At 37.0% G+C, this 19,034-nt stretch overlaps 3 protein-coding genes across 3 annotated transcripts; 1 reads left to right on the top strand and 2 right to left on the bottom strand.

Moving 5' to 3' along the window:
• Positions 1-9,379: 9,379 nt before the first annotated feature.
• LOC110691208 lies at positions 9,380-11,367 on the top strand. The gene is made up of 2 exons (XM_021868119.1): positions 9,380-10,559; positions 10,648-11,367. The coding sequence occupies exons 1-2, from the start codon at positions 9,407-9,409 to the stop codon at positions 11,262-11,264; spliced, it is 1,770 nt and encodes a 589-aa protein (XP_021723811.1). The 5' UTR covers positions 9,380-9,406; the 3' UTR covers positions 11,265-11,367.
• Positions 11,368-11,435: 68 nt separating this feature from the next.
• LOC110691209 lies at positions 11,436-12,427 on the bottom strand. The gene is made up of 3 exons (XM_021868120.1): positions 12,203-12,427; positions 11,707-12,123; positions 11,436-11,622 (listed from the first exon to the last, which is right to left on the bottom strand). The coding sequence occupies exons 1-3, from the start codon at positions 12,215-12,217 to the stop codon at positions 11,482-11,484; spliced, it is 573 nt and encodes a 190-aa protein (XP_021723812.1). The 5' UTR covers positions 12,218-12,427; the 3' UTR covers positions 11,436-11,481.
• A 3,610-nt stretch (positions 12,428-16,037) lies between these two features.
• On the bottom strand, positions 16,038-17,941 carry LOC110691207 (zinc finger protein CONSTANS-LIKE 4-like). The gene is made up of 2 exons (XM_021868118.1): positions 16,904-17,941; positions 16,038-16,621 (listed from the first exon to the last, which is right to left on the bottom strand). Exons 1-2 carry the CDS (start codon positions 17,693-17,695, stop codon positions 16,295-16,297), a joined length of 1,119 nt encoding a protein of 372 aa, XP_021723810.1. The 5' UTR covers positions 17,696-17,941; the 3' UTR covers positions 16,038-16,294.
• Between the last annotated feature and the right edge of the window lie 1,093 nt (positions 17,942-19,034).

The raw sequence follows: 19,034 nt of genomic DNA, 5'->3' as shown, positions 1-19,034 counted from the left end.
TGGGTGGTGGGGCTGGTTTTCGTCGGTTTTAGGTGGGGACAGGGGATGTCGACGGCCTAGGTTAGGGTGTCGGCGACTGGGGCAGGTGGCTCCGGCGGTGGGGTTGGCTGGGTTAGGGGATAGATTTTTTTTTATTTTTTTTTCTTTTTTTTATTTTAATTTTTAAACCAATAGATTATTGACACGTGTCAATTATGGGCCCCACTTAACGGTTTTTTTTGGATGGTAAAGTTAAGTGGTGGTGAAATCAATTTTTTGAGTTTTTTTTGTGGTGTTATAATCAAAATTTGGGTTTTTTTTTGTGGTGTTATTTTCTAAAATTTCCTTTTTATTATTATTATTTTTTTAAAAATTTTTTAAATATTTTTGTTTTTTATTTAATTTTTTTTATTTTAGTTTAAGTTTTTTTTAAACAGTCCGATCATAAGGTGACACGTGGCAAGTGGTGGGGTCAACTGACGGTCAACTAACGGAAATGGCATTTGGTGATATTGTACTAACGGTCAACTAAACCTCAGTGGTATTTGGTGAATTTTGAAAAAGTTGATGGCATTTGGTGAATTTTGAAATTACTCAGTGGCATTTGGTGAAATAGCCGTTCTTTTTAATGTTGGAGCAATGAAAAAGGTGTACAACGTTCGATATATATTATCTATAGACCTAAGGTTGTATTTGTGCTAGTTGACTAAATCTAATATATCATATCATATCACTAATATACAAAGCCGGTCTCGCAATTACAAATTTTAGTTTTAGACAATTAAATAAGAGATTTGTAATTTCTATTAAAATTAAATAATTCAAATGCCACATAGACAAAATTGGCGAATGAGATTTTAAAATTTAAATAAATTATATATAAAATATTATCTTTTGAGACTAGGGATTTTATCTTAATATATAACGAATAAGAGGAAATTAAATTCACAATTTATTTTAAAATAAAAATATTAAATGATATACTATGTACAACGAATAAAATAACAAATTTAATTTTACCACACAAGTACAAAAAATATATATTTTAAAAAATACAAACAAAGCGTGCATCAAACGGGTTTTATCTAGTTGATCATTATTATTATGTTGATAGTGTTCTTGATGAAACACTTTTTCTTTCCGTATTTTGTTTGAACGAATCAATTTTCCAAACATCTATTCTTTTAACATAACCAGGGCAGCTAACGCGCACGATGAGCGTGCCATATCTAGCCATATCCGGAATCTCTTTCTGTTTGACTATTTAGTTATTAACATCATTAACGAGAAGTGAAAAATATATAAATAAATATATTAAGGGGTATGATTGTCCACGCACTATTCTTAAAAGTTCAAAAAAAAAAGTTAATCATTATTAATTAAGGTAAATAAATAAATAAACAATTTAGATTATATACATGTCCAAATACTATTTATTTTTAAAAACAATTGTACTTATTAATGAGTGTATATATGTAAATATACATTTTGAAGGGTATAATTGGCATTACACTATTTACAAGAGTAATCTTATACTTTTTATAAGTTTGGAATAATTGGTTAAACTAGACGTCAAAAAAATTTATCGATTAAACTTAATCATAAAAAACTTTTTTTAAAAAAAAAACCCCAACTATTCTTTTAATTTAATGATAACACTACGTAGTAAATCGCCACTATATATATCGTCATTGCATTTCCGTTCGGGAGAAGGGACCAAAAGTAAATGTCTACAATATCCCATAGTATGATAGACTGATAGTAGTGTATAGTAATGTTACATATATAAGCAATGCAACTAGCTTAAGGCCCGTGCCATGCACGGTTAGTTTAATTTTTGAAAAGAAAATTGATTATATCCAACAAATAAAATTTAATAAAACATATAGATCAAATATATGAAAATTATAACGTCATAATCTATATTAATAGGCAAAGCAAAAAATTAAACAAAAATGGATTTTTTAGGCTGCCCAAACCTGAGAATTTTTTCAAATAGGCATGGTTTGATCAGGTCTAGTGGCCATATTAGTAAATACTTATTTATAAATTACTTTGTAATAAACATAAAAAATTAATCAAACAACAGGCTAAAATCTCTTAGCAAAAGTGTGTGTGCGCGTACGCGCACACACACACATTTCACCTTTTATACCTAAAAAAACATTGCAATGGAAATAAATACTACTCATATCATTGAAGGCAATCAAGAACAATCAATAATTGGGCAACACTAATTTATGTTATTACATTTTTAGTTTATGGATTGATGCTCTACATATAAGATATAGTCATTCTTTGTTGCTATAAAAAATGTGTTTGAAGCTAACCAATAATTGTTGTTTAATCATTTTTGTTTATGGTCTTAAAAGTTTAATTGTAGATAATAGATATATATCAAAAAAAATATACAAAAGGAGATGTCAATTGCCACTACGTCTGACGTGTCTTTCAGTGTGCAAATTATTTATGAATGTCGAATGTAATAAATTTATCATCTTAATCAAGTGTCTCGGCAAAAGATAATACTTTTTTTTGCTTTTAATAAGATATTGATTTTTTTAATTACTTAATTTACAAAAAAAATTAATTGATGTTTTACCTTACCCTAAAATTAGACATATGATATAATTGTAAAACACAACATTTATTTTATAGTTATACTATACCTCAATTAATTTTTAATTTGTGATAATATATATGCAGTAGTAAAATTTCAGAAACAAAATTGTAATTAATTTGGATATATAGTTATATTAAAATTGAAATATAATATTAGCTAGAGGTATTTTAAAAAACAAAAATTTAAGTGATGTTTTAAAGTAATTTCTTTAACATCTATTATATGAATCAATTTATCATTACTTTTTTGGCAAAATCTTATAATAATCCATTTAAAAGATAATTAAAAAGGAGTTGGAATAACTTTTAGGTAAATGTATATAGAAAAATTATGAACACTTAGTAAAAAGGAATATATTTTGCAAAATAACACCACAAAAAAAAAATAAAAAAAAATAAAACTTTTATTATAACACCACAAAAAAAAACCAAAAATTTGATTTCACCACCATAACAGATTCTTGGATGGAATCCGTTAGTGGGACCCCTTGAAGACACGTGTCAATTGTCTACTTATTTAAATGAATAAATTAATAAAAAAGACAAAAAAAACCTAACCCCACCCAACCACCACAACTGGCGATCCTAACACCCACCGCCGGCGACCCAGATCCATATCCCATCCCCACCACCGGCATCTCCAGCCGATCTCCAGCCGACCCTGAAACACCCCAGCCCCAGCCACCATCGCAAAATCGACGCTAAAACCCATGGAAGCCGAAAACAATGATCGAAAACCACCGAAATCGATCTCGGAAACCGACTAAGAAAACGGACCATGAGAACCCTTCACCCTCAAACGGCCGAAGTCGACCATGGAAACCCAAATTGGTCGATTTGGCCATTTCAAGGGTGGAGGAAAGGGGGGTTTGAGCAGTGGTCAGGTTGGTTTTGCGGTGGTTTGATGGGCTTGAGGTGGTTTTCGGGGAGGGGAGAAGTAATGGAGTCGGCGGTTATAGGGTGGAAGTTGGACTGGTTCGCCGGTGTTAGTGGAGACATGAGGTTCCGGCGGCGGCTGGGGCAGGTGGTGTCGGTGGTGGGGATGGTTGGGTTAGGGGTAAGTTTTTTTTTTTTTTAATTAATTTATTCATTTAAACAAATATACACCTGACACGTGTCTTTTAGGCCCCACTAACGGATTCCATCCAAGAATCCGTTATGTGGTGGTAAAATCAAATTTTTGGTTTTTTTTGTGGTGTTATAATAAAAGTTTTTTTTTTTTTTTTTTTTTTTTTTTTTTTTTTTTTTTTTGTGTTATAATCAAAATCATGGCTTTTTTGTGGTGTTATTTTGCAAAATTTTCTATAAAAAATTTGGAATGATATTATTATAGAAAAAATCAAATATTAACAAATAAAAAAAAAGGTTAAAAACGAAAGGTGAGTTCTGGAGGGGAAAAAACAGCACCATGATGTGACACGTGTTACTTCTGGTATCTTTTTTAGTGTTAAGTTACTAGATTAGTGCTAGTGCGATGCGTGGTAGTAATAAATTTTTTTTCCATAATTAATTTGTAATATAATATAAATATGAGGCAACTCATGTTGAATGTATAAACAAATGCATATAAGAAAGGTGAAATAACAAGGCAAAAAAATATTAAAACTACAATTGAGAAAGAAAGAAAAAATTATTATTAATAAGTTGTGTTGAAAATATTTTGAAAATAATGTATGTCCAAAATGATAGCTGGACATATGTCCAAAAGATCAATGTAATCATGACATGTTTCAATAATAATTAATATTTTTCGAAAAAAAAAAGTTATTAGTTGGTAAAATTACTACAAAAATATTTAAATGAAAACTAACTCAATTATAACATCGATTTCAAATCAACACCATGAATAGAAATGCTTTTTTTCCCATTGAACCCCACTATTGTACAACTATATATATAATGGTAATTTAACTGTTAGTATTGTATTTTTGGCTCCGTTATTTATACTCTCCACCATATTATTTCATCCTTCTAATTAAATTATAGCTTATTCTACCTTAATTTAAAGGTCTCAAAATATTGTGTAACTATTTTTAAGTAAATAGAACACGAAATAGAAAGTTATACAATTATTATAAATATAATGTATAAGATTAGGTATAATATTATTATATTTGTGTTACACAATTATTCCTAAAATAAAAGATTTTTGCTAAAAAGGGAGAAGGAGTTTTGGAGAGAAAAAACAGCACCAGAAAGTGACACATGTCAATCCTGGTGTTTGTTTTAGTATTATTTTATTGATTATTGATATGGTCAATTACTTAAAGATTTTATATAAAAAAATATTTAAGCTTTTTTTAACGGCTATTTCACCAAATACCACTGAGTAATTAAAAAATTCACCAAATGCCATCAAGGTTTTCAAAATTCACCAAATGCCACTGACAAAACAGTACAATGGAACCTCGTGCCATTAATTGCATATGGAAGTTAGTTCTCCGTTAATGCGATTCTTATTTCACCAAATGTCATTATTTTAGAAAATTATTTCACCAAATGCCATTACTTTTTAAAATTAATACACAATATACCTCTATTTTTGTAAGGTGTAACGGCTAGTATTTTTTTTGGAAAAACTAGCCCGTTATGTTTGAATCTCACCCAACTTTTTCTATAAATATTACACTCAAAACACTCATAGCAGCCCTAATTGTATAATTATGAGTTTGATATCAAACACATCTTCCTCAGCACATGAGTATTCATATGTGAGAGTTCCAAATAAATTTTGAAAATTCTAGTAGAAAATATGCAATTAGAAGCTCGGAGTCAACCTCAAATACACAAAGGCTTTACTATAAGTGCGATTCATGCAATAGCTTCAAATGGGGCAAAGGAGCTACTAATGAGGTGCTAATCAGGCATCATGATGAAGGTCAAAGTAGGGGAAGCTTTTATGAAATGGATGAGGCAGGACAAAGCAAATTACATGAAGAATTGAAGCAATTGAAGAAGAAGATGAAGTTGCAACAAAAAGTAGTCAATGCACTTATAAAATTAGGGCTAGTTATGTTTGTAATAGTTGTATTTGTAATGATGAAGTGAATTAATGTAATTTCAATGAAATTAAATAAAATGGAAAATTCATTCTGAAAATTAGTTTATGTTTACAAAATGTGCCCAAAATTACAGGTTGATTTAACCATCATTCAAATCCACATCATATGTCCAAAAACAATAGACAACACAACAAACATTAGAGTATTCATGTGCAAAAAATATATTACATATTATGGTCGTGCATTCAAAAGAAATGGGTTATAGTTCATGCGGCTGCCCTTTTCTTCTTGGTTTTAGAGGAGGTGTTTGAAGTGCTTGCTTCACATGGAGCTGCCCTTTTCTTTACAACACACATCAACATGTTATGACCCAACTACTCATTGCAGTTGCTGCACTTATCTGTGCTATGCCTCTTCCCTTTCCTAGCTTCATTTGGCTCTCTTCTTCAATTCTTTGCTTCTTAGGTCTTATGGCAGATCTTTTAACCAGTGCTGGCTGTATTACAGGAAGATTGAATGATGGCCATTGAATTGGGTCAGACATAGGGTGCATGTGCTCTGCATAAGTTAATTTGTATGCACTCCCTTTGAAATAAGGAGACACAAATGCAACAGCTTGTAGCCTTCGGTGGTAAATGACCCTAAGCACATGTTTGCATGGGATCCCTATAATAGCATTTCACTAAATGGCTATTTCACTTATTAAAAAAACGGCTATTTCACTAAATGGCTATTTCACTTATTAACAAATATTGTAAAATTAATTAATCTTTAAATTACATTAGATTATTAGTTTATATTTCTTAATTACAGATTTATATATGGGATAAAAGAAAACATATCTTTAGGATATTTATATTAGGTAGTACTTCATATGTGATAATTTCTAAAATATTTTATATTATAGTAAAAAAATTATATGTGAGTTGCATCTTATGTGGGGAGTATAATTTATACCATAAATAATATATTCTTATCAATTTGTCAATAAAGGTATATAATTTGTCAATTTTGGTAAACGAGTAAAAAGCTTAAATTTGGTATGATATCAAGGGGAATGAACATAGTCCTTAATACTTCATATATTTTTATTGTATTTCGATGTATGTACATAGAAAGGGAACATTTATACCTTAATCAAATTAGTAAAGAAATAATAATATTACATAATCTATCCAATCATGATGATATCAAGGATCTTTTTTTGTCTTTATGGCCGATATTCAGTTTAGCCAATCAGCTATAAATATCCTAAAAATTTTGACCTAGACCAAAGAAATCATCAACTCTATATGAAAATGGAAAAGTTGATGTTGAAAGTTGTTCTTATCATAGGCTTCGCAATTGCTGCAAATGCAAGAGTTGATCCTAGTTTTTCATCCATTAAGTTTAGAGGAAACAATGATCACATTCATAAAAATCTTAGATATATAAACTTGAAGGAAAAAGTGCATGGAAGGCAATCCTTGGAGGAGAAAGATGATACAAGTAAGCTCACCCCCACAGCGAAGAACCGTGCAACATCTCCAGAAGCACCACCTTTGGTAGAGAAAGATGATACAAATAGGCTCATCCCCACAGGGCCAAATCCGGCGACATCTCCGGAAAGTCCTCATTCAAAAGAAAAAAGATGCAACAAATAGGCTCGTTCCCATTGGGCTAAACTCATCAGCAACATCTCCAAAAACACCTCCATCGAAGGAGAAAGATGATAAAAATAGGCTCACCCCTACAGGGCCAAACCCGACGACATCTCCGGAAAGTCCTCCTTCAAAGGAGAAAGATGATACGAATAGATTCATTCCCACTGGGCCAAACCCAGCAACATCTCCATCGAAGGAGAAAAATGATACAAATAGGCTCACCCCAACAGGGCCAAACCCCGCAACATCCCCGGAAAGTCCTCCTTTGAAGGAAAAGGATGATATAGATAGGCTCATTCCTACTGGCCTAAACCCACCCATATCTCCATATTCACCTCCTTTGATTGGGTAGAATACAATAAATAAAAACATCACTTATTAAGAAATCATGTATAAGTTTATATTAGTTTGTTGTCCTATGTATTAAAGAATAAATGGATAAGTTTGATGGAATACTCTACCTAGTACCGATTGATTTTGTTATGCAACAATATTGGATTGGGAGTATGTTATCAAAGTCAGTTCCTATTTAGAATGCAATGCATGCGATAAATTTAAAAATAATTACTTTATTTACTATTATTCAGTTTGTCGCACATATATATAAGAATAAATACATGTTAAAATTAAAAATCATATGAAAAATCGTAATTTAGTGCAAGGATATAAAAACTTTTTTTTTTCTATTGCAAGAGATCAATACCTTCTTTAAAAAAAAATCTTTTTTCGAGCGTGCCAACATCAGGTTTAGGCTTGACAATATTGTAGTATTAACTTATTAAACTGACTAATTTAGGTTTTGTGCGAACGCACGATAATTACTAATAAAATATGAAGTATAAAGAATTGAAATAAGTTTTTTTTTTTTCATGTGCCATTTTACCTGATTTGCTTTGGGACTTGTTATTCATCGCCCGCAAATCTCTACATAAAGCCCACATTTTATAATTTTTTGACAAATTTGCCCTTTTTATAATTTTAACGGAAGATAAATTTTTCGCACTAAAAAAATGTGGAGCAGCACCGGATCGCCGAGGATCACCGGAGAATCGCCGTCGTCATCGGAAAACGAGGTTCGTAACGCATCGTAAGGACGAAATGGTGGCTGGCGCCTAGCCAAAAGGCCATGCCGTGGTTGTGGCGCCTAGCCAGGACGCCGCCACCGTGGTCACGGCGCCTGGTGGAGAAGCCTCGACCATAGTAGTGGCGCGTGGCCAGGACGCCGCAGCCACGGCCAAGGCGCCTGGCCAGGCGCCAGTAAGGGAATATTTTTTTTTTTTTTTTTTTAATTTAATCCCTTTTTTTTTTTTTGTTTGTTTTTGTTAATTTAATCTTGATGTAATTATATTTATACGTTATATGTTATTGTTACAGGATTATGGTGGAGACGGAAATGATTACAGTGGGATTTTTGTACATGATGGCCTGTTCGAAGATGCTCAACAAGCGATTGATTGGGCAAAACAGGTTGCAATTAGATCAGGCTTTTGTTTAGTAGTAGCAACTCATAAATCTCAACGGGATGGTAGAATGGATCGCATTTTGAGATGCGACCGTTATCGCAAAAGAGAAGAACGAGATTTCAGTAAAGCGATTCGGTTTGACTCAAAGCGGAAAGGTTGTGGGTGTCAGTTCCGAGTTAAGGTTCGACAACATCAAAGGCGTGACGGTTGGGAAGTGAAGGGTTACGGCAAATGGGGATATCACAACCATGAGCTGATAGCATACAAAGTGGGGCATCGGCAGTTAAGCGGCCTAAGTCCAGCTGCGAAACTAGTTGTAAAAGAAATGAGTGATGCTCAAGTGAAGCCCGCTAAAATATTAGCGTCTGTGTTAGAGAAATTCCCCGAAGACCAGCCAAACCGAAGACACATCTACAACGTCAGACAGAAATTGAGGTTTGAACGGTCAGAGGGAAGGAACCCTATACAGCAGCTTCTGCACCAGGCACAAGCACGTGGTTACCTTTACTGGTTTGAATCTGACGAAGACACATCGGAGGTAACTCATTTGTTCCTTGTCCATCCTGATTGTGCTGATATGATTTCGTCTTGGCCATCTGTGATTTTGATCGATTCAACGTACAAGACAAACAAGTACAAGTTCCCACTGGTTGGGATGGCTCCAACGAACCAGAACTTTCTGATTGGTTATGCAGTCATGAAGGATGAGACGGCTGCGAGTTACCGTTGGGTGTTGGAAAAGTTGAGAAACTACATCGGCCCAAATGTACAGCCATCGGCCATCGTAAGTGATTGTGAGGGAGGTCTTTTTGCCCCTATAGCGGAGCTGTTTCCGGAGTCGAGCCATTTACTGTGCACATGGCACATCAACAACTGCGTGAAAGTCAAAGCCTACAACCTTTTCAACAAGAACTTAGATTCAGCAGAGAGATTGGTAAATGGTAAGTGGCGGAAGATCCTGCAAGCTACCACGGAGGCAGAGTACGATCGAGCCTTGGAAAACTTAAAGGATGCGTACAAGTGGTGCCCGCCAATCGTAGACTATGTGATGCATCAGTGGGTACCTCAGAGGGAAAAGTTTGTCAAATATTGGACGAACCAAGTTCTTCATTTTGGGAACACTACGACATGCAGAGTCGAGAGCGCTCATAGAGCTTTGAAGGACTGGATTGATTCTTCCACGGCTGCTCTGGATACACTGTTCGAGAGAATAAACAAGGCTATTGATACTCAGAGGAACGGCATCAAGAACTATCTCGAGGACTCCAGACGACGACATGGCATGTTGTATGGCCATTTCATATTTAAGATTCTCCACGGTCGTGTGTCACACCACTGTTTGGGGTTGATTCTGAGCGAGTATACCAGGATGAGGGAGTTGGGCGATGAAGTGGCTATTCGGTGCGGATGTGCTATATCAATGACTCATGGATTACCTTGTGCATGCACCATTCACCGCGTAATTACGCAAGACAGGGCGTCGTTACATGTCGATCAGGTTCATCCATTCTGGCGGACGCTCGTTATCGGAGAGCATGCTGTTCCGCATACGGTTCACCGTGAACAGGAGGAGTTGGAGCAGTTTCAGATGATGTTTGACCAAGTGTCCTCCAGTCACCCTTCGATCATTCGTAGTGCTACACACATACTTCATGACATGTTCAATACATCGTGTTTGGATACCGAGGAACCGGAAGGGGTCGAGCGACCTAGGGGTCGACAACCACGGCGGAACAAGAGTGCGTTTGAGTACATTCGCGGTCGTGGCCGTGGCCGTGGCCGTGGCCGTGGTCGTACATCCTCATCAAGTGGCAGCCAATCATCGTCGTCGGTGAATATGCCCGGCACCGGTAAGACATTCGACTTCAATTTCTTTTGTTGACTGTTTGATTAGTTTACTGTTGACTTGTTTATTGTGTTTATTGATGTGTGTAACAGGGAGAATGGACATTGAACATTTTCCATATAAGGACAGGATCCCTAATATCATGATGCCATTCTTGGACGGGTGGAATGATGTCATTGCAGATGGTAACTGCGGATTTCGGGTTGTGGCGGATGTGTTTCAAATGGGTGAAGACAACTACGGTTTAGTGCGGCAGTTGATGTACAGTGAAATCGCATCAAACCGAGATGTGTATGGCCATGTGTACGGCGAGGACTTGGATAGGTCTCTGCAACGTATCCGGTGGGGAGGGGGACCTTGCGGTCAAAATCATTGGTTCGATGCGCCACTTGATCTCTTTGCCGTTGCAAACATCTACAAGTGTGCAGTCATGCATTTCGGCCTTGGTTTACATAGTCGAGCCTATTATCCATGTACAACGGTTCTGCCCTGGTGTTCGCGCGAGACCGTCACCAGACCGGTAAGGGACGTTGCTATTGGATTTCTTGGGCCGTCATACAGACATTTTATCCGATTAGACATGTCACCCGATTTTCCGGTCCCAAATATCATACCGAAGTGGTATGAAATTCGTAGAGCAAGCGTGGAGGGTTGGGATGCTTTGTACCATGCTCGCGTGCAACAGTGGAACAATTTAATTGCCATGTAGTTTTTGTTGATGTACACCTACCTTTTACTATGAGGCCTTGTATTGTCAATACTATGTCATTTCTATGTGTTCATTTTTAAAAGATAATGTTTCATTTTAAAAACTAACAACAATAATTTCAAATATTACAAACTAAAAAGATAATATTGAATTTTAAAAACTAAGAACAATAATTTCAAATATTACAAACTAAAAAGATAATGTCTAATTTCAAATATCAGTAATCCCTCTGTGACGCCCACTGCCACTGCTCAAGGGTCCGTTCCAGATCGTCAATAACAGCTCTGCCTGATGCACTCGTCATGCAGTCCCTTTCCTCAAAAAGTCGGTGTCCCAACTGCATAATCTTGCCCATCCACTACACAAAACATAAAACATGAAACGACGTATTATACATATATATATTAAAATAAGAGAACAACAAATAAAAGATGAGACGTACCGCATAAGAGGCAGTGGCAGGTGGCACATCGTCATCATCTGCGTCGTCGATGTCTTTGATCAACCTCGGGTGCGAGTGCCGGATGTACCATTCCATGTAGTGCTGGTCACACATGGCAGTCACCCCACTTGGCGGCCGCTGCAGCTCCGCCGTCCATAGGCGGGCAACCATCGGAAACTGCTCCCACATGGATATCATGTTTGACGGCCATTGGACGACGTACTCCTTCGACGACGCAGATCGTACCGCCTTACTGGGCCATGCCGGTGGAGGTGGGACAACTTGGACAAATCCAAGCTGGCGAAGACAGCGCTGCGGCATGTACGCCTCTACGATCTCGCGATACTGAATCAGTCCAGTGTAGAGGGTCCTGGGTACCCTATTACTAGGGTTCTGGCCGAAAGGCATCCAGTTCACCTGCACATTATTTAAAATCAGTAACAGTCATAAAATAAAGCATCAGATTGTAAAAGTAGAAATAATTTAATCACTGTACCTCTAAGGGGGACATCCTGTCAAGCGATAACCGTATGGAGCGCAGGCGGTCAACGGACTTCTTCTCGACACGCGGACTCCACGCACAGGCACGTGGCTGGCCATCACCAATGGGAACCGGGTCGCGGTGTGGTCGAAACGCAGGAAAATACTCGTATATCCAGGTCTGTAACAACGTCAGACATCCAGTGATACCTGCTGCATCAGCCCGGCTCGAGAATCCTAACTGGCGATACAGATACGCCAGCGTAGCCGACCCCCAAGAAAACTGGCCTACTCTGTCGGGATCACACGCGTCAACTATGTCGCGTGGCCTGAGCTTGTTCCCGCTCTTATCCGGAAACAAGGTACACCCGAGAAGAAGAAAAACATATGCAGCCAGCTGTGTGTCCTGCGTCCTACGTGCCGTAGGGTGCAAACATCGCTGCAAGACGGCTGCGATCTTAACGCCGCCGTGATCCCACACACCAAGTGCCGATGTGTACAGCGCAGCCCTATCCACCGCCAACAGCTCCGCTAGTAAATCTGCCTGATCCGCATCAGTGACGACAGATGCTCGGTTTCCCTCCACGGGAATCCCAAGGATGGCCTCGACGTCATGCAACATGATCGTCATCTCACCGAACGGAAGGTGGAACGAGTTCGTATCCGGCTGCCATCGCTCAACGAAAGCCGTGATCAGCGTCCAGTCAATCCTGTCGTGCATGGTGGCAGGAAGGTGACTCACTCTAGTGGCCCTCAATCGCCTGACCATCTCGCTCTCCTCCGGCCAAGCATCAGCCCAGCTACACAAAAACCTACAAGTCTTTTCCCGGGTTTGGCATTTCAAAATGCCTGTATCCAAAGCCCTCTCCTGGTCCTCCCAAATACGGGTAGCGATGTGTCCTAAAAAGCTAGGAATCACACTCCCGTCTATAGGTCCCCCGGCCACCTCACCCCTCACCATCCAAGAATCATTAACGGCCCTCGACCGTTTTCTGCTACCCGCAGACACAGTGGACGCAGATGATGTGCCAGATCTACTAACAAACCTACCATCTCGACCCTTACGCACATCTACCCTATGCGTCTCATACGTATCATCAAGTCTCTGACTGAATGGACCGTAATCATCATATGGTCCACTCTGATCGTCGACATCCTCATCTGCATCATCCTCGTCCTCGACCTCCTCCTCCTCGACCTCCTCCTCCTCCTCCTCATCATCATCATCATCATCTTGATCGTCCGCAGAACAGTGCACCCGTTCTCTGCGGGCCGATGCCGAAATACCACGGGATCTAACGTGTCTGGGCCCCGAGCTCTCCATTGAGTAGATCGTACTCCTCACGACGTCAATACTCTTCCCCGCACCAGGTCTAAATTGCGATGCCTAACTCCAAGTAAATAACGAAACATAATAACGAAAACAAATTAAAAAAAGTCGAAAATAAACACAAAAGCAAATAAACAAGTCACGGAAATAAAATTATAAACATAAAAAATATAAAATTAAAACAAATAAAAAAACAAAATTTAAAAAAAAAAAGATAAAAAAAAAAAGGGAACATACAATTTAAAAAAAAGAAAAACAAATTTTTTAAAAAAAAAAAAAAAAATCGAAAATAAAATTTAAAATTAAAAAAAAACAAAAAAAAAATTTAAAAAAAAAAAAAAAGAACGAAGCGCCTAGGCAAGGCGCCCGTACGGTGGTGTCGGCGCCTAGCCCAGACGCCACTACCACGGCCGTGGCGCCTAGCCTCTGCGCCGCTGCCGTGGTAGTGGCGTCTGGGCTAGGCGCCGCCACCACCGTACGGGCGCCTTGCCTAGGCGCCTCCTCCGTGGTGATGGCGTCTCGCCTTGGCGCCCCACCGTCGCCGGAGGTTTTTTTTTTAAAAAAAAATTACAAAAATTAAAAAAAATTACCTTCTGGCCGGCAAACCGCCTTCCGCCCACCGCCGGTGCCGCCACTTCCTTGCCGGGCCGCCTCGACATAGCTCTGGAAATAATTTAGAGAGAGAAAGTGGAAGTAGAGAGTAGAGAGAGAAATTGTGTGTTTTTTAGTATGAGGGCAAAAGTGTCATTTCACTCTTATTTTGTGGGCTTTATGTAGGAATTTGCGGGCGATGTTTAACAATTCACTTTGCTTTTCGTAGATATAACTATTACGATATGATATACATATGTAATTTTATGCATAAGAATTGTTTTTGTTGTTATTTTCCATTGTCATAAAACTTTTATTTTAAGCCAATGAGAACAAAACTTGTGTAACAACGAATTTTAACAATTCTCTATTTTATAATATTTGCAATTTTTTTTTATTTTTTTTATAGTAACTTTGGGGTTTATTTGTAAAATATATATAAAATATTTCAAAGTTCCAATAATATGTAATAGAGGTATGATTAGATTTTGTTTAAAAATTCTAAAAATATTATATATCACAATTGTTTGATCCACTTAAGTTAAATAAAATATTTTTTTCCCTTAATATTCTCTTCCACATAATAAAAGATATGTTATATATTTAAAGCAAAATTGAGTTGAAATTTTAGTTAAGAAATATGATTGCAAAGTAGAATGAAATAAAATAGATTGAAACGTAACATGTATGTACGTAGTATATGGAATAATATTTATTTTGTAGAAAACTTGACAAACAAATAATTGTAGATTTTGTCAATTTTTTTTTTAAGTAATACTCTTTACTGTATTTTTTAAAAAAGATAGATCATTATATTCCTATAATATTTTTTTTCTAATTTCCTTATTTCAAAAAAAAAAATAAAAAAAAAACCAAAGACACACCATAAGATGACGCGTGTCTTTGCTGGTGTGTCTTTTAGTATATAGTTATTATTATTATTATTATTATTATTATTATTATTATATTATTATTATTATTATTATAGTTATATTATTATTATTATTTTTATAGTTAGTTTCTGTGTCATGCACAGTAATTTTCAATAACCGTTTAAACCATTCATTATAATTAGCTTTTTATATAAAAAAAAATATAGTTGACAAATTTTAATCAAAATAAAATATTACAAAAGATATGTTAGATATAAAATGATATAGAAAATAATATAAATTATGTTAAGAAATTTATTTTTATAGCTATGTAATATTTATGCTAAAGATATGAGATATGTCAAATCTTTTTTTATTTTAATTAATTATATTCTATAAGATTTTTTTTTAATAAAATTTTATTCAACAAAAAAAAAGGACATACCAAGAGATGACATGTGTCATTGCTGATGTGTCATTTAGTATATAGTTATTGATTACTATCAAACAAGAGAAGCTTAGGTCAGTATAGGGTGAACTCCTCACCAATTACAACAAGCCTTGCTTGGTATATATATTACGTACATAATCAGAGTTATTTGTCTTAAATCCAATGCATTGTGCATATACATTGTTAATAAATTGATTATATATAGTTCATCCACAAACCAAGGATTGAACTAAACAGCTGATTTTTCAATTATTCTCATGTATTACACAAAAGGTAGCCTTACTGCTTTAACATATACAGCAGTAAACATATATAATTAGCATTATTAAAATAATACCGGTGGATCATATCATGCATGATCTATTCTTATCTAATTACAAACCTTGAACCATAATTTAATAAGTTTAAGGTTATAAAAAGAGCCAATAAGCTATTAGAATTTGATACGTTGAAGATTAAACAAACATAAAAATCAAAAATGACCCATATAATTTAATCTCAACATGCACCAACAGAAACCTCATCAAAAAGAGAGATTCAATAATAATAATAATCAATTAGAACAACTAATTTAACTAACTGAATTAACGTAGTTTAGAAAATCATCACAACAAAACTTTGATCATCATCATCATTCATTAATTCTTAATTAATTAACAACAACTACAAATTACTCCTTAAAAACACATAGGAGAGATCAGTAAAGTAGCACTAAAACTTCTGCTACATACAAGATCAAAGAAAAACTACTACCTGTACAGAAATAACAAAACATCACATATACTACTACACCCACCATTACAATAATAATTATAATTAATTAGCTTCTTTTTTTTTTTTTTTTTTTTTATCTTGTTGGAAGCCTTAGAAGGACGGCACGACACCGTAACCGGGGTCGGTGGCGAAGAGGCCGTCAACAGAGGCTGCAGAAACCTCGGCCTCGACATCAGTCCGCTTAGCAAAGCGGCCCTTGATGCGAGGCCTAGTTTCAGCATATGCCTTCCTAGATGCATAGCGGATGGTTTTTTCAAACTTGCGATTCTTCCTCTTCTCCCTGTACCTTAATACCCTAGCTTCCCTATCCATTCCAATCATTTTCATCTGCTGCTGCTTGTCGAATCCGGTCGACGCCACGTCTGCCATCGCACCCGCATCCGGCACCACTCCATAGTCCAACGACGATGACGACACCTGAAAATCATCATTTACACAAAATATACATAATTTTAGTCTGTATGTATATTATAATAATCAATCGCATCCATATTACTTGGCTAAAGCTAGATTAAACCGATTCTAAAATAAACAACCCGAAACATCGTCCGAGCAAGGAGAACCTAAAATAGATTAAAATGTTATTAAAAAAAAAAAAAAAAAAAAAAAAGGAGCAACGCCTGAGCTAAAAATTGATTAGAAAGGTACTTGTATAAGGTAAACAACCTGGAAAGCCAAGATGAGTAAAGATGAGCTTACACTGTGACTGAGAGAAGGCTGGTTGCTGAAAGAGGAGAGAGAAAAAGGCTTGCAAGCAGCAGAAGGATTATTCTCAAAGCCATCAAAATGATTAGTGGGATGAAAAGAGGAGAGAGAAAACATCGACGGCTGATGATGATGATGATGATGTTGCAGTTCATGGTGATGGTGGCTCATTTTCTGATCCGGATCTGGAACAACCCCATCAGCGCTAAGATCCGGATCCGGTTTGGGTTCAGCTCCGAAGTCCAAATCCAAATACGGGTCAATAGCATCAGCTTCATCAGCAGCACCGGAAAACAAATAATCAATCGACTTCGGCTCATCTTGCTTGTTCGGATTCGGAAGAAGCCACGAAGCCGCTTCGGCTTCATCGGCGTCGGAGTAGTAATCATCGCCGAAGAGCTTGTTAATAGCCGCCGACTTAGCGGCGGCGGCTGCGGCGGTTGAGGAAGAGTTTTGCTCGCCAGGAGGAGGAGGGGAGAGAGGGTCGTAAAAAGGGGAAAGAGGGACACGATCGTGCCGACGAGCAAGAGGGTTAGCAGAGTGAATATCACGGTCGCAAGTGGCGCAGATATGTGCGGCGTCAGCTTTGCAGGTGACAGTGGCGGGCGCGTGCTCGCAGACCTCGCAGACCCAGACACGGGCGTGCCGAGATGCGAGCTTGTTGGCGGCGTGGACTTTGGCGTCGCACGAGATGCACAGGTAGGCCGTGTCAGCGCGGCAGAACACGGTGGCGGAAGCGGATTTGCACGAGTCGCATAGTTTTGCTGCCATAAGACCTCCTCCCATTATTTGGCGTTTTCAATTATTTTTTTTTTGGGGAATTTTCTCTTACAGCAATATCTTTGATTTCTCTCTCCTTGTTTGTGGAAATAATAATTTAATTTTTGAATATATTTTTTTTTTTAGGTGGGAAGTATTTAGTGTAGTAGGAAAAGGATGAGAGTGAAGGGTGAGTAGAGTCAATCAATTATCTGATCAGGAGAGAGAGGAGATCTAAGTTGGACAAATGGGAGGGTGACATGTGGATCAGCCTTAGCCACTTACTTGGGAAGACAAAAAGAGGATGAGAAAATCGTTTTTTTCTCTCCCCTTACCCTCCTTTGCTTACTTGGTGGTCCTTGTTATCTCATTCATCGTTCTAATAATAGAAGTAGCAATGTAGCTGGGTATAGTCCGTATAGATGGGACTATCCAAGCTGGACCTGACAAATCTAACTCGACTCGAATAACTCAATTCATGATAAAAAAATTTGAAATCTATCCGACATTTGAAATGACCAGACTCGATATGAAATTGACTTGATACCCAAAATGATCTAACCCGAAGTCGACCTTATCTGATTTTAATCCAAATTACTTGACCCGAACAGACCCAAAACCTAAAATGTCCCAAACTAAAATATCTTAATACCTGAACTTAAAATGCATGGTGCCATAAATGACTCAAACTGTTTCAACTCCAACTGTAATTGAATTCACAAACCGAATAAAATTATCGATTTGAGCTTGTTCCACAATACCAACACAAAATGAATGGCCGGAACATGACTTGACCCGATTTTGAACATGACCCGAACATACTCGATCTGAAATTGACCCGACCTTAACAAACCTAACCTGAAATTGACCCGACCAGAAACCTGACTCGAAATATACCCGAAACCTGAATTGACTCGATTCAAACTCAACCCGAATGTTAGCTGACCCGAAATTGACCCGACCAAAATGACACGTTTTTCAGGTCTAGTGCAAGCTCATGTGTTGTGTCAGCAAAACTCATGCTTAAGTGTTGTGTTTTTGAAATAAGTCAAGAAAATAATATATCATATCAAACTTGTGTCGATTTTTCATAAATAAAGCTACACATAAATTAACTCATGTATTGTTCATGGTTTGTCGACGGATCCTGCTTAACAATTTTTATATTTATGTGAATTATTGATAAAAATATGTGGGTTAGCCTGTTGTGCTTGTGCTAGATTTTGGAAATGATGTATATGCGGCCAAGCACGACCCATGGCCTAGGCCACCAGCATGTGTTGTCTCTCACGCAGTGTTGCATTTGTGACAAATTCCTTCCATTCAAACCATTTTTGTGTAAATCATGATTGATTCTTGTATCAGT

Source organism: Chenopodium quinoa, unplaced genomic scaffold (genome assembly GCF_001683475.1).
Source record: "Chenopodium quinoa cultivar QQ74 unplaced genomic scaffold, ASM168347v1, whole genome shotgun sequence".
Lineage (NCBI taxonomy): Eukaryota > Viridiplantae > Streptophyta > Magnoliopsida > Caryophyllales > Amaranthaceae > Chenopodium > Chenopodium quinoa.
The sequence above is the reverse complement of the archived record's forward strand: the minus strand, read 5'-3'. Positions and strand labels throughout refer to the sequence as shown.